The sequence below is a fragment of the Pieris rapae genome, chromosome 5 (genome assembly GCF_905147795.1).
Source record: "Pieris rapae chromosome 5, ilPieRapa1.1, whole genome shotgun sequence".
Lineage (NCBI taxonomy): Eukaryota > Metazoa > Arthropoda > Insecta > Lepidoptera > Pieridae > Pieris > Pieris rapae.
In genome coordinates this window covers 6,419,169-6,434,630 of record NC_059513.1, presented here as the reverse complement: position 1 = coordinate 6,434,630, position 15,462 = coordinate 6,419,169, and the positions used below count along the sequence as shown (strand labels likewise).

General features: G+C 31.3%; 3 protein-coding genes across 3 annotated transcripts; 2 read left to right on the top strand and 1 right to left on the bottom strand.

Annotated features, from left to right (window-relative positions):
• Positions 1-375: 375 nt before the first annotated feature.
• On the top strand, positions 376-6,319 carry LOC111003974 (putative elongator complex protein 1). The gene is made up of 8 exons (XM_045628208.1): positions 376-846; positions 1,019-1,241; positions 1,358-3,797; positions 3,948-4,114; positions 4,332-4,551; positions 4,679-4,883; positions 4,967-5,120; positions 6,129-6,319. The coding sequence occupies exons 1-8, from the start codon at positions 508-510 to the stop codon at positions 6,188-6,190; spliced, it is 3,810 nt and encodes a 1,269-aa protein (XP_045484164.1). The 5' UTR covers positions 376-507; the 3' UTR covers positions 6,191-6,319.
• Positions 6,320-6,470: 151 nt separating this feature from the next.
• Positions 6,471-8,996, bottom strand: LOC111003973 (leucine-rich repeat protein 1). Its single transcript, XM_022274765.2, has 4 exons — positions 8,236-8,996; positions 8,075-8,166; positions 7,302-7,456; positions 6,471-6,905 (listed from the first exon to the last, which is right to left on the bottom strand). The coding sequence occupies exons 1-4, from the start codon at positions 8,804-8,806 to the stop codon at positions 6,485-6,487; spliced, it is 1,239 nt and encodes a 412-aa protein (XP_022130457.2). The 5' UTR covers positions 8,807-8,996; the 3' UTR covers positions 6,471-6,484.
• Positions 8,997-9,499: 503 nt separating this feature from the next.
• On the top strand, positions 9,500-13,639 carry LOC111003979 (protein SMG5). The gene is made up of 5 exons (XM_022274772.2): positions 9,500-9,593; positions 9,668-9,859; positions 9,996-12,168; positions 12,381-12,579; positions 12,899-13,639. The coding sequence occupies exons 2-5, from the start codon at positions 9,786-9,788 to the stop codon at positions 13,330-13,332; spliced, it is 2,880 nt and encodes a 959-aa protein (XP_022130464.2). The 5' UTR covers positions 9,500-9,593; positions 9,668-9,785; the 3' UTR covers positions 13,333-13,639.
• Positions 13,640-15,462: the final 1,823 nt, after the last annotated feature.

The following is a 15,462-nucleotide window of genomic DNA, read 5'->3' as shown; positions in this document are numbered from 1 at the left end:
ATGTCTTAAGTACGATACAGGAAAGACTGCCAGGGAAACTCGACTTGTGGGTCAGAGGGAATAAAGCCTCGGTCTGGTGTTCGCGTAGGCGTTGAGTTAAAGTGCATGTAAAAGAGGGAAATCATGAAAACCTCTTGCCAAATAGTTGGTCGTACGAGAGTTCAATTACCTACTCAGAATGATGGGCATTGAGATCACCGTGTATAACGACTTCAGTAGGTAAAAGACAGAAGGGAAAAACCTAAATCCAGGATTTGTACCAGACGGATGGGTTCACAATGGTGAAAAAAATTTATTAAAATGTATTCAGACAGTAGTCTGTGGTTTAAACCATAGATAGTTTAAATTTTGAGAAGTGATGAACACTGTACCTTATAGTAGAATTCTCTGTGACTTTACTTTTATTGATTAGGCAAATTTTCATGCTTACATTGTACAAGGGTGTGTTTTTTTAACTTGTTGCTTTCATGTTGTGTTTGAGGAACTTAATATAAGTTTTCAAATAAAATGCGGAATTTACAACTTTGGAGGAGTTCCGCGAGAAAACTTGAATATTTAACTGAAGAAATATCATGCGCCTGCTATGGTCGTCATGGAGCATGTCCTGCTGGAGAATTATTTTTGTGCACACATAACCTTATTGTCCGATGTTTTAGTAATAATGGAAGGTTAAAATGGTCTAAAGACCTTTCTGAGATATCTTCGCTTCGTAACTCGCCAGTCAATGCAGCTTATCTGAGTTTGGTAAACACCCTCAGTATTGGGCTATCAAATGGGGAAATATTTGGAATGACTGAAACTGGTGCTAATCTTGAATTAAAGGGTATCTGTGAAGATGGGATCTTGGTAAGTGTTTTTTATTTATATCTTAAGTGTTAATAAAACTGTAGCTTTAAGTTTATGAATAGTTTCGGTTATGTACCTTTGTCTACTAAGTATTAATATGAATAATGTAAAACTACATATTTTAACTAGTAATGATCAAAATTAAGTTATCTTTTTTACTTTAATATTCAAGGCATTTGAATGGAGTCACGATCAAGAGTCGTTGGCATTAGTAACAAAAGACTACAGGGTTATAGTAATGTCATGCACATACGACGTAGTGAATCAAGTGGAACTGCTAACAGAAGAATTTGGTGCAAAAGAATTTATAACTGTTGGATGGGGAAAGAAGGAAACTCAATTTCATGGCTCAGAAGGCAAACATGCAGCAAAAGCCAAAAGTGACTTCTTTGTTGGTAATATTTATATTTTGAAACTATCTTTTATTTATAATTTACCTAATTCAAGTTCATTTTATATAAATGAAAATTAAGTATAAAGTAAAATTAAATGTTTATTAAAATTTTTACAGATAAACATGCATTGATTAATAACCAAGTATTAATATCTTGGAAATATCATGGAAGCTTGTTTGCTGTTGGATTTACAATGGAAGGAATAAGACGTTTTAAAGTTTTTGATCGTGGAGGAAAGTTGCTCTACACCAGTGAGAGACAGCAGGGTCTTGAAGCAAACTTGGGATGGCGTCCTAGTGGCAACACTATTGCAACAACACAGACACTCAAAGACAAATATGTTGTTACATTCTTTGAAAAAAATGGCTTAAAACATGGAGAATTTGAAATACCTGTAATTGAAAATATAGAAGTTCAAAAAGTTTTGTGGAGCCAAGATTCAGAGATTTTGACTTTAGTTTGCAAGGAATTAAAGGATCGTACTCCTAAAGTTTTATTATTCACAAGTAGCAACTATCACTGGTACCTTAAGCAAACACTTACATTTAGTGGTCATAGTAAAATAAGCCAGATTATGTGGGATAATGGTTTTGATACTTCAAATAACAAAACACTACATATTCTGTTCAAAAATGGATGTTATTATACATATTCATGGGTTTGGGATGTTGACCACAGTACTGGAAAATGTATAAAAGATGATGCAGTAGTTTCAGTTATTGATGGAAAAAAATTATTAGTCTCTTCATTCCGTCAATCAGTAGTACCACCCCCTATGGCAAATTTAGAAATGGAGACAGATACTTATATAGATTCAGTGCAGTTTCTCTTGGAACCTAGTGATGATTCTGACTTCAACTCTTTTTTTATTAGTTCTGGCAACATGTTGACATTCTACCAACAAATTCAGAAGAAGCCACTCAAGTATGAAGTTACTAAAACTATATGTTTAAATAAATATGAATTTCCATTTCAATATTATAATTGGTACTGGTGGAAACAAAATGTTTTAGCTGTTATTAAATTGGATAATGACAGTAATTATAAATTGTTATTGTTTACAATATTGGAAAATGGATTAGAAGAGATTTATTCTAAAAACTTACCTGCAGCTGTTGTACGAATTCATTCCCATCCACTGATACCTAAGCTATACCTTCATCTTGAAACTGGAAAAGTTATGGAATATAATTCTGAAGGCTTAGAGGAACTAGCTGAATCATTCCCAGTTGCATGTCCAAAATTCTGTGTTTTACCCATTGGAGATCTAGGCTACTTTGTAGGTCTAACACATAAGGGGCTTTTATATCTTCAGGACAGAGTTATAATGAACAATGTTGCATCAATCTTTGTTCACACTGATTACTTTCTCATTACATCATTAAAAAATTTTATGCTTTGCACCAAACTGACTCAAGATGGATTGGGAGCAGTAATTGATTATGACGATACAGAATCTCCTGATGTTTATAAAAGAAGAGTAGAATGCGGGTCAAAAATTGTTGTAGTGGTCCCTAATGACACAAGGACAGTGCTACAAATGCCTCGTGGTAACCTGGAAGTTATAGAACCTAGACCCCTCTCACTTAAAATTGTTGGTGAATATTTGAATTCACTTAAGTACTATGAAGCATTTGATTTGATGAGGAAGCAAAGAATTAATCTCAATTTAATATATGATCATAATCCTCAACGCTTTGTCAATAATATTGATAAATTTTTGGAAATAATAAATAATAACTTGTGGCTCAGCCTCTTTCTGACAGACCTAGAAAACAAAGATATTACCAAAACTATGTATGCAACTAGCTACATCTGTTGTAAGGAGAATAAGGACTGTGACAAAAAAGTGGATTTCATTTGTGATCTTGTAAGAGAGCGGCTTAATTCAGGAACAGACAAATTAGCTAGAGTGCTACCTTTGCTAACCACATTTGTTAAAAAGAATACAATACAAGACTTAGAAAGTGCACTCATCATTATTAAAGACCTCAAAAACCTAGAACTTAATGGTTCTAAACTTCCTGTATCTTCAGATGAAGCTCTAAAGTACCTACTTTATATTGTTGATGTTAATAAGTTGTTTGATGTTGCCCTAGGAATGTATGATTTTGATCTGGTGCTATTAGTAGCCAATAAATCTCAAAAGGATCCCAAAGAATACATACCTATGCTAAATGAATTGAATGCCATGGATGAGAACTACAAAAGGTTTACCATTAACAAAAATTTAAAAAGGTATCTCTTAGCTGTTGATAGTCTGATTAAATGTGGTCCAAGCAAACATGAAGAATTAAAAACATTTGTAAAATACCATAGTTTGTACAGAGATGCATTGAAAATGTTAACACCAGGTGATTATATTTATAAACAGATTTGTGATGATTTTGGTGCATATTTAAAGTTAAAAAAACAATACCTAGAATCTGGCATGATGTTTGAAAGGGCTGATAATATAGAAAAGGCTTTAGAATGTTACAAAGAAGTTATGGAATGGGAATTGGCTATAAAATTGGTACAACACTTACCTAAGGATGAATTCAAAGAAATATGTTGGTAGGTAATTTTTAAAGTTACTTTATTTAATCATTTAATGCAAATACAATAATAGGCTACAAAAAAGTCCTGACAAACTTTGACAACCTGATTAAAGTACCAATTCTAATTTGTACTGAAAGTATAGTAAGTGTTATCTTGTCTTTTCAGGGATTTTGTTGAAGCTCTGAAGCAAGAAAAGCGTCATAGTGAAGCTTTAAGGATTCTAGAGATGCTAGGTGATAATGAAATAGAAATTTTAAAGTTTGCTGTGGAAAATGGAGAATTTAAGTCTGCTATTCGACTGTGTTATAGCTTTGACTTGCACACATTCTTAGGTATTATTTGGTATTACATACATATTATTCTCAATTCTAGGAAAAAAAAATTTCTGAACAAAAACAATAAAATTTTCATGTTAAATCTTCATCAGATCAGGCAAGCTGACTCAGCTTACCTGAGGCTTTAATTAGAATTTCCTGTTTCAATTATGTATTGATAATTAACTCAACACTGAACCATGCTTAGTATATAACAATAAAAATAAATTTTCAGAGACAGATGTAAAACCAGCAGTTATAGAAGAGTTTAACAGTTTGAAGGATCTATTAGATACAAATTTGACAAATTTCAAGAACTATAGAGATCGCTTACAAGTTGTTCGGGAAAATAAATCCAAAGCTCCACCCAGGAATGAACATATTCCCTACTATAATCGTGACTATGACTTATATTCTGACATTGGAAGTACTATTGGCTCTTCTACTGGATCGAGGTATAGTGAATAATATCTTGGTGGGCTTTTATTATTGGAGAATATTTTCCTGGGTTTAATTATATATAATATAACTTAAGAAATTATTTGGTGTCCTTGCATTGTTACATAAATAATAAACTTTTAGCCGCTCCTACCGCTCAAGCAAGAACCGCAGGAAACATGAACGGAAAGTTGCCTCATTGAAGGAAGGTTCCCAATATGAAGACACTGCCTTGATTATGGCCCTACATTCACTAGTCACAGCTACATTTGAATTACGACCCTTGGTCAGGGAAATAAACTTAGCACTTTGCAGCTTATATAAGGATGAAGAAGCTAAGATGCTACAGGTAAATTAAGTAAAGTGCTATTTAATTTATGTAAAATCTAGTTATTTTATATAAATTATAAAAATCGCATTTTTTTTCGACAGTACCTCTTAGATAGAGTGCTACAAGAAATGAAAGACAGTTTCAAGCAAATTTGGACGCACAATTTTGTCATAGAGGCGACAAACGCAGTAATAGCAGCTGAACAAAATGTTCCCGAAGGGGGCAGCATTATACGCCAAGGGATTGCAACTTTAGGTGAGTTACTTATGTAAAGCTGGCTTTATGTTCAGTTTTGCATGCAGATTTTTATATTAATAAAATGTAATTATTGACAAATATGACTTAAGACGGTTATAACGTCGTCGTGTCGTACATTTATTTTAAACATAAAATAAATATTAATCACTAGGCAAGTTTTTGGGTACAGACTCTCAAAACATACAGCAATCTGTAAATAGGTTGGCAATTCATAAATAGAAGTCTTATGACTACAGGGCTGGTCTTACAAAATCCATATAAAGTTTTATGAGTATTATGAACTGGACACCAATTTCCAAAGAATAGCCTAATATGATCTTTATAATATTCTATATTTAAATAAATAGATTATTATTTAATAAATTTAACGCTGACGAACCGCATTTTGCAGCTGAGACCTACTGCTCTAGAGCGGTTCTCTTGATTGTAGTATTGATCGTACCAACCTACTACGGTGTCTATTACGCCTACGCTTACGTAAAAGTAGTACAAGAAGCAGTGTTTCTTCATTGAAATCCATCTTGTAAATGAACTTGCATCAGTGTTAAGTTGCGGTCGAATACAACTTTTATAAGCAGTCGGGTACGACTGCAACATGCGGTCCGTCTATGGCCAGTATAAAACTCTTGGTAATAACAGACAAATCAATTGGAATAAGAAATTTTAATGCATTCTGGTGACAGTTTAATTTTTTTTAAAGAATTTTTGTAAACTCTTTAATAGAAATTATGTTTTGTGTTACATTTAATTAATTTACTTAACCATTAACCTTAATATGTCGTTGAAATAATCTGGTTAAGTATTTTCTTATATCGGAAACAGTGGTACATCTTTCTTAAACTTTACAGTTCTCAGAACTGCTGTCAGCGAATTTGCCTTGATATAGGCAGTCTTATTTACGATTGTTGTCTTTGTGGGTCAATTTGTATTGTCACCCTAAGTCCTCTGTTCCCCTTGACCAAATATTTCAATTAATTAATTTATTAAGTAATTTGTTTGTTTCAGAACCAAGTGTCAGAATAGCTCCTGTTATTCAAGATGTCCACTGGAAATTGGATTTAGACTAATTTCTAACATGATAGTAGAATTTTAGAATTCCTTCTATTTATCAAATTCACCATAGGATTATACAATATTTTTTGTTTACATTTTAAATGTATATAAGAAAATTTCATTATATATGTATGTACATCTTTAAAAACATTTTTTTATTTGTTTCTGAATATATATTTAGTGATATTTGTTTTATTATACAGTCTTTGTTTTTATAATTTGAAATATATTCAGCAAGTAACAACTATATTGAAAAAGGTATTGTAAGAAATAATTTAATATATAATAATACGGATAATGAAACACCACTACAAATTACTTAATCTCAAACACTTGGATGAGCAAAAATAACATTCAAAGTTAATAGCACTATTGACATTATTATTAACTACAGTTATTGTACTAAAGCAATCACGCGAGTCAAATTGTTTGATTAAAAAAACATTATTTAGAACAGGTTTGCCACAAACACATGTATTAGCACCATCTAATGTTTCAACTAAGGTGAAAGGAATTATATTTGATGCATAATACATATTATTCCTTAAAACAACCTTTGCTGCTATATCCAATAGCCTGCCAACACAGAAATCCCACTGCAATGAAATCGGTTTTTGAAGTATTTCCACGTTTTGTAAATTATTGTGTGATAAATCTAATTGGTCTAATCTGCATTGCATTACACTGCAAGGAAGGCACAGCAAGCGGTTATGACTTAGTGTTAAGTATCTGAAAATAAATTTTTTATTTTGTATATATGAATATTTTATAAGTTAAATATAACAGATTATATATACAGACAGATGCATTACACAAATGAATATAAAATGTAACTGAAATATGTGTTTAGTTACTTAGACGGTCATATTCATTGAAATTATTAAATTCTATCTAATCTGGTATCAAAGATATTATATAATATAAAATAGTCAAAACTGTTTATAATTTAGGCAAAAAGTATTGACATAGCAGTCTATGCCACATACTTAATTGAATAAAACCTCTGTCAAATGTTTAATTAGTATTCCTTGATGTAATAAACATAAATATTGATGTTAGAAATAATTAATGTTTAAATACTCAATGTTATCAAAGTATACAACTTTAGGATGTTCTTAGAATTACCTAAGGTTTCTCATTCTCCCTAAAGATGCAGGTAGCCTCTCTAATAGATTGTTGTCCAATTTTAATGTTACTAAATTATGCAGTTTCCAAATGTCTCTTGGCAGAACTTTCAGCTTATTACCAGATAGATCTAAGAGTTTCAGTGTCTTTGTAATCTGAAGAAAATAAAGGTCAATGTTATAAAATGTTATTTCCTATGAGTTTCACTTTTCCTATCAAAATTTAATTTTTGTTGAAGGTTCTTCCCATGTATTTTTATATAACCCAAAATCATCATAATAGGATTTAGAGTTATCAATTGTAGATACATACTGGTCCAGCTCAAAACAGCATTAAAAAATATGGTAAACAAAATAAGATTCACAACATCACAAACATCTTTTAAGTGTAATTATAAGGAAAATATAGATTAAAAATAAATAACATTTTAAGGATTCATTAGAAGACAATCTCCAAAGCCTGTTGATATGTGCATAGTGGGAATAGTAACCTGATTAATACAGCACTCATAATCCAGGCAGGTTTAAGATAATCCACTTATTTTTGTGTTAAATGAAGTTGCAAAAAACAAATTTAGTAAAAAACAAATTTTTAATTTTTATTAAAAAAAGTGTATTTTATTTGACTGAATTATTTATAAACAGGACACTGACACAAAGTTATTGTTGTACAAATTGTACAATCTTGTTATTTTTTACAAATATAATTATTTTAATTATTATGCTTAGTTAAAATTGTTGTTGTGGCTCTCAATGTTTTCTATTACTACTTACCTGAGGTCCTAGCAACCATCTCCAGTCAACACTTTCAAGAGTTCCTAGGCAATTATCAGTTAAATATAACTCACTTAAATTTGGCATTCTAGCTGCAATAAAAAAATGTTGTAAGTATGATTACCTTTTCTTTCATAAATATGTAAATAATAATTACCCACCAAACTCGTAAGGTATCTTTTCTATTTCATTATTCCTTAAATCAAGCACAGTTAAACGGTGCAATAAGAGTATATCTCGGCGGAAATTGCATAATTTTAATCCAGGCATATAAAGAGATTCTAAGGTACGTGGAAATCCTTTTGAGGGTATATCATTACGAGTCAAAATAGTTAACTTGGTAGGAGCATTGTCTATTGCAGTCACACCAACTGACGACAAATTTGTAACTTTTAAATTTTTAACATTACCCGTAATGCAGGACTTCAACAAATTTAAAAAACTCTTTAACTGTAAAACTTCACTTTTGACACACAAGTCATGCTCTGGCTCAGAAAATCTTATTGTAATTTTACCCTCGTTTAAATATTTCACAAATACTTGTTTTATACATTTCACTTTGTATTTAATACCAGATTTATTTACCGAGGAGAAATGATACATGCAGTACTCGGTACAGTTTTTTGGTTCCTTGCTTAAGGCTAACGTTGATTTTATGTATTTTCCATTGGATCTTATATTTAAATTATTGTGGGCACGATTAACGACTTCTATTTTACAAATTAATTTCATTTTGAACACTTAACTAACGACATTAAGAAAACGTAAAAGAACTGGGTAAACTGGTATGTAATGGATTTCCTGCTATATTAATTAATTATTTAACATTTAAACGTCAACAAAGAACAACTATTCTATTATAATAATAACACTATACATTAGACAATCAATCGCATAAAACTTAGCTGGAAAGTGAGTAATATTTTTCCCGCCATGTCTATCGATATTCAATCAGTCAATGTCAATGTGACATTTTTAAATACTCGGCATATGAAAAAAGCATAGAAACTGAATAAAAATAAAAGCAAACCTTTTCATTTCAGATTAGAGACTCAGAGCAAAATGTGACTCCTGTATATTAAAAACAATGAAAAAGTGACGTATGGAAGTCATGATCACCCCCAAATATCGATTCTAAATAAGACCCTAAGTGATCATTGAAATCAAAATTATCGTATCTGATCTGGGGGCTTAGTCAAGAAACATTAACAGTAGTGTATGAAAGAAACCATTATACAGGTTGTCGTTTGCTGCAACAATCGGTCGCTGTTTACACTTTTCTGGCTTCCGCATTAGACGACAGTATTCCTATTGAGGGATTGAGGTGCTTGTCTTGCAGAGGATTTGCAGTAAGTCTATTAACCACTTTCATTCTGTCATATGTAATATCATGTGTACCTATTAATTTATGATCTGTGGATTACTGTATAATGTGCCTAAACTTCATCTGTGTGAATCACTCAACTTTTCATATAGTTTCCAGTTTCCACTTTGCTTAAAAAAAACAAAAAAGGGAAATGTGGGTTAAAACGTAATATACTTTAGAAGTATCTTTTATGCAATTATTTTTCTAATAAAAAAATGTTTTTTCAGATGCTCTCATGGAAATGATTTCGATCTTTGGACACATTGAGTGTAACTCTGAAACGTCATCACCATCAGTGTTTTTAAAAACATCTTGACAAGTTTATATGCAATAATGACTTGAAAAATGAAGAACGACTGCAATGATAATTTGGTGATAAAAAATGTCGAGCGCAGCGAACAAGCAAAGAAAGTATATCGGTACGAATAAAATAAGAGTACTTATTTTTAGTTAATATATATATTGATTACTTATAGAAGTCTAACCTCTATTAATAAACCACAAAATAATTTATTTTATACTTAAATACCTTGCACACCTAATTTTTTTTTTCAGGTATGTAACTGATGTTGCTCGACGACTTGGTGAAGCAACCTCAGCCAGTAAAGAAATCGCGGATTTATTTAGCATCCACATAGAAGTCCAACGGCAGAAGCTTAGAGACAATTGTGAAAAACTTTTCTTTTTAGATCCCTTGAATTATGGAAAAAAATCAGTGGAATTAGTCTGGCGAAAAGTATACTATGATACAATATATTGTGCAAAAAAGCTGCATGAAACCCACCATGATTGTGACAACTATTTAGACATGCATATAGTCTCTGGTATTGGCCACTTCCATAATTTTATTGCAAGAGTCCAGGCAGAAATGAAGGTTAATTTAAAAGGTCTGGATTATGCCCCTTCTTATAATGATGAGGAATATCAAGATGATTTGAATGTAATGCTTATTGAACACAATAGTCACATTCTTTATCAGTCAATATTGTACTCATGCTTAATATACCTGGGTGATTTAAGTAGATATCAAGTAGAAATTTTTAATAAAAGTGGGGCATCTATTGCAGCTCGTTATTATCTTCAAGCTGCTCAATTAGACCTAACTTCAGGCATGCCATTTAACCAACTTGCCAATTTATATTTAGAAAAGAACTATAATTTGGATTCTGTCAGTTCTTATATCCACTGCCTAAGTTGTTTAACACCTTTTGAGGGAGCACTGGGTAATTTAAACAAAATCTTTGAAAAAAATAACCAGTTCTGTTGCATGGTAACACCATCTGAAACTTTGACACAGTCTGAACATATTCAAATTACAGTAGCAAATTTTTTATCATTAATTGAAAAGTGGTACTTTCTTAAAGATGATGAAAATATACCAAAGCTTTGTAGCAATGTTGTGCAACAGCTTAAACTATCAATGGGTTTTACAAAAGTTCATCTTCCTGATATAAATAAAAATTATAATGATTACATGCAAGCAATAGAAGAAGAATATGCCAATCCAGCTTATCTCAACTCTACAATGATACATCATATTGTTAAAATATGCCTTTTTACTATAGCTAAGATGAAAGAAAATGATGAAGCCAAATCATTTGCATGTAAAGCATTTACTTTAGCATTTTTATCTCAGACTTTACAAAAATTGCATAACCAATTAGAAAACTTGGGATTTAAAAACCCAGCCAATAATTACATACCAAAATATAAATTAAATCAATCAGAAAAAACTGTGAATGAGTTGGAGAATATAGAAAGTCAGGATACCCAGGAAGTATGTTCATTGCCAAATGGATGTGAAGATACTAACTATGAAAACATAAAAGAAACTGGCTCTGATGATGACAAAGAAGTTTTCATTAATGGAGATGGCAAAAATAAAAAAAATATACCAAGGAGGAGGCGTAGACGTAGAGCAAATTCATTAGACAGTTCTGATTTAAGTGATAATTCTGAGAGCAGTTCAGAAGAAACTGACCAAACATGCTCTGATGATGAAGATGCAATTTCTGACTCCACTTATGTATCTGATGAAGATAATAGTGATAGTTCAGATTTAGAGAAAAAAGTTGAAGAGAAAGTAAATGGTTCTCACGAAAATACAACTAATCTTGTGGACAATTCTGAAAGTACTAACAAAATTGCCTCAGAAAATACAGTAAATAGTAATGCTCTAGATTCAGAAGGTATAAGCAACTTTTTACATGGTGACAATATCTTGCCAAGTCTTAAACTACTGCAAGATTGGGTGCTTACTGAAAAAGATCTTATCCTATCATGTGGAGAAAGTGGAGAATCTTTATTTCAATGTGTTGTAAACTTATTAAACATCTTTCAACACTATTTCTATAAAAATAATGACCTATTAAGCAAAAACAGTAATATTCTTATTCAAGCTAAAAATAAAGCTAAAAAATTTAGGCTGGATTATAAAACAATCCCTCTTCCTGAAGATATTAACTTGCGTGGAACTAACATTGGAAAATTTGACAAAGACGCAGCTGAGTGGCAACTCAAGGAGAAATTAAAATTAACAGAGTTTGACGAAAATATAATAAGAATATTAAACTTCATTTACTTTGGTAATCAGATAGCTAAAATTGTGCCAAGGATTAAGTTTAACAAGACAATGAAGATTTTTTACCTGAAAAAAGTATATCCACCAAAAACTACACACAAATTAAATCATAAAAGAAGTAGAGAATGGCATAGCTCTAATAAACAAGTAAGTTGTGATTAGTATTCATTTTATTATTAAGTAAACATGGACAGATAAAGTTTTAAATTCAGTACATATTACACTTTGTTTTATTATAGAAGTAATTTTGTGTTTAATGATAGTTCTTTCTAGTTTATAAGAAGATACAAATTTTTTTCAGTGCAAATATGCTTTATATCAATCTTATTTGACCAGTTTTTACAATATTTCTATTATAGGGGGATAAAAACGAGGGTGGACTTCTTCGCCGTTTAGGCCACCTTTGGCTTACATCGAGAGTAAGAGAATTAGAGTGCACAGGACAAACCGAAGTACCATCTCTTCTCGCCGTTGACACAACTGCTTTGTATAAACATCTCCGTCGAGTTAAACAGCTCGTCAGAACTCGTAACTTCATAGTTCTGATCCCTAGTATCGGTAAGTATCATATTTTTTCATTATTATACCTCTCACTTATTTACTTTATTGTCCACATTTAACTCCATATATTTATTGTCCATATTTAGAGTTGAGACGAAGCAATAAGTGCGTTTTTTCATACGGGAATTTCAATTTTTTAACAAATTTTTGCGTTTATATAAATTAGTACTTGAGAAAATTATATATATATAAGTTCTTTATGAGCTCTATATCAGAGTACAGATGAAAAAAAAATCCCTTTACCATCATCTATCAAAACTATCCCAAGTTAGTATGTTTAAAGCTGCAGAGAGTTTTATTTATTTCCGATTTACAGTATTGCAAGAATTGGACGAGCTTAAGCGAGATTGTTCAGCCGCTCGCGATGCAATACGCTGGCTGGAGATGCAACTTAAGAGTGGTTCACGATTTCTTAGAACACAACGCCCGGGTCAATCGAAACCAATGCCACTGATCAAATACCCAAGAAAAGCACCATCTTTCGTACATAATTTTATGCAGATTTTAGAATTTTGCAATCACTTTAATGACGAAAAGCAACAAGGAGGGAATGGTGATTCGGAAATCTCTGGAAAGTCTGCTCCATTGCTTGTTCTACTAGTCGGTACTGAACAAGGAAAGAATGAAGAACAATATAAGGAATTTAGCCTGTTGGGAACGGCACAGGCAGCGGGCATTTCTATCGAGTTTATTGGTGACTTTTATGCGAAATGGCGTCAGACAAGTCATAAAAATGGTAAAAAGAGATGAACAATTTATGATTTTGACCAGGTTCTCGACTTATCAGAGGGTAAATGTCCCTCAACGACGAGCGATCTTATTGTTCAGATGGAATGAACATGTCCGCGTAATATGATCGTAATGACTAATGGCGGATTCTTAAGCATTTTATTATTTAACTTATCGCAAAAATTGTTTCGTAATAATTTAAATCCATCTTGTAGTTTCATGAGGATCATTATATATGAAAAATTGGTAAATCTTCATCACTTAAAAATAAATCATTCATTAATTTCTAGCATTGTATGCAGTTTTTTTTTCAAATAAAGAATTTCTTATGTTAAAATTTGTCTTTTAATTTACCTGTTGTTATAAATCATTAAAGCGTAAATATTTTTGAAATGCTGATTATTAAAATAATACGCTTTCAAACTCAAATTAAATAAAAGTAAATTACGAGTCTTCATGTAACTTTTAACGTAAAAACAATATAACTTTTGCTAGACACGTCAAAAACTATATTTTTAAGTCGTCAAAAGATACCACATCAGACATGTCTACCAAATTTAGTAAAAAGCTGTTATCTAATTATTAGTAAACAAATGTGTGCAGTTTGTGTTTCCACCACACCAACTTCTACTATTTAAGATTATTTATACAATAAATAAAATAAATATTTATACTATTTTTTTTAAATAGGTTTATGTGAATTGAGAAACTTCACCTAAACATATAAATATGGGAAAAGTTTTAAAGAATGTTGTTTAATAGGTTCAGAAGCGAGAGGCAATACAATCTTATCTATATATATATAATGAAAATGGTCTTCGTTTGAGGCTCAATCACGCCTAAACCACTGATCGTATCGACATGAAACTTTTCCTAGATGGTTTATGGCTATTTATTTTTCGAATTCTAACGTTCCTTCATTTTTTTATTGCTGTTTTACTTTTATGAACATTTATCCCGCTAATTGCAAGCGTTTTCTCTTGATTCTTATGTTTTCATGGATTTCAACGGAGTTTACTAAACGGATAATGTTCTTTTACATTCAGCTAAGAATAGTAGATTGGGTTAATTTTTTTTATTGTAGTAAGAGTAGAATGTTTATATGTAAGAAAATTTTAAAAAAGTCTGCTAAAACGTTAAAAATTTCGATGATAATCGAAGTATTCCAATTTCTATAGTTACTCATCACGAAATCTCGGGAACTATAGGACTTAGAAATGTGAAACTTGGTAGGAATATTATTTTCGTTATGTAGAGGTCAACTAAAAACGGATTTTAAGAAATTCATCCCCCAAAGGGGATTGCGGGGGCATTAACAATGAACAATTCCCGTTTTTAAACTATAGCTCCTATAAATTCCAAATTTGGTAGGAATCTTCTGTAAGAGATGTAGAAATAGTATATGAACGAATTTTACGGTAGCTCACCCCACAGGGGGTTGCGGGGGTGGTTTAACAATGAAAATTTTTATTTTTTAAGCCGTAGCTCCTACAGACTCCAAATTTAGCTAGAGTCGTCTATATGTGATGCAGAAATGATTTAAGAGCGGATTTTACAACAACCCACCGCCGAATAAGATTGCGGTGTTAAAATTCTATTTCCAAACTGTAACCTCTATAGACTTTAAATTTGGTAGTAATCTTTTATTTGTCATGCAGAAATCATCTCAAATAGGATTTTACGAAATTCTATTTCCAATGGAAATTGCGGGGGTGGGTGTGAGAATGTTAAATTTATGTTTCCAAACTGTAACTTCTACTGACTCCAAATGATTATTTTTTTATTAGACTATTTTAATTTGATTTCTTTGATTCTTTATTTTTGATATTTAGATAACTAGCAAGAATTGTATTTTAAAATATATTCTCTACATTAATACATATTAATTTATTACCCTACATAAATCATTCTTTTGAACACTTATAGTAGATAATTATTTTTATTGACCTAAAAAAATGTTTCTAACAAATAATATACATGGCAAAACAACGTTTGCCGGGTCAGCTAGTATTCCACTAAACTGAAAACTTTTTGAAAACGTTTTATTTGGAATTAAATTTGATTTTGTAATATGGGTAAGCATTATATACCATGTGAGATATTCCACTACACAAAACCGTTCCTACGTAACTGTATCTGTCCTGTTATTAA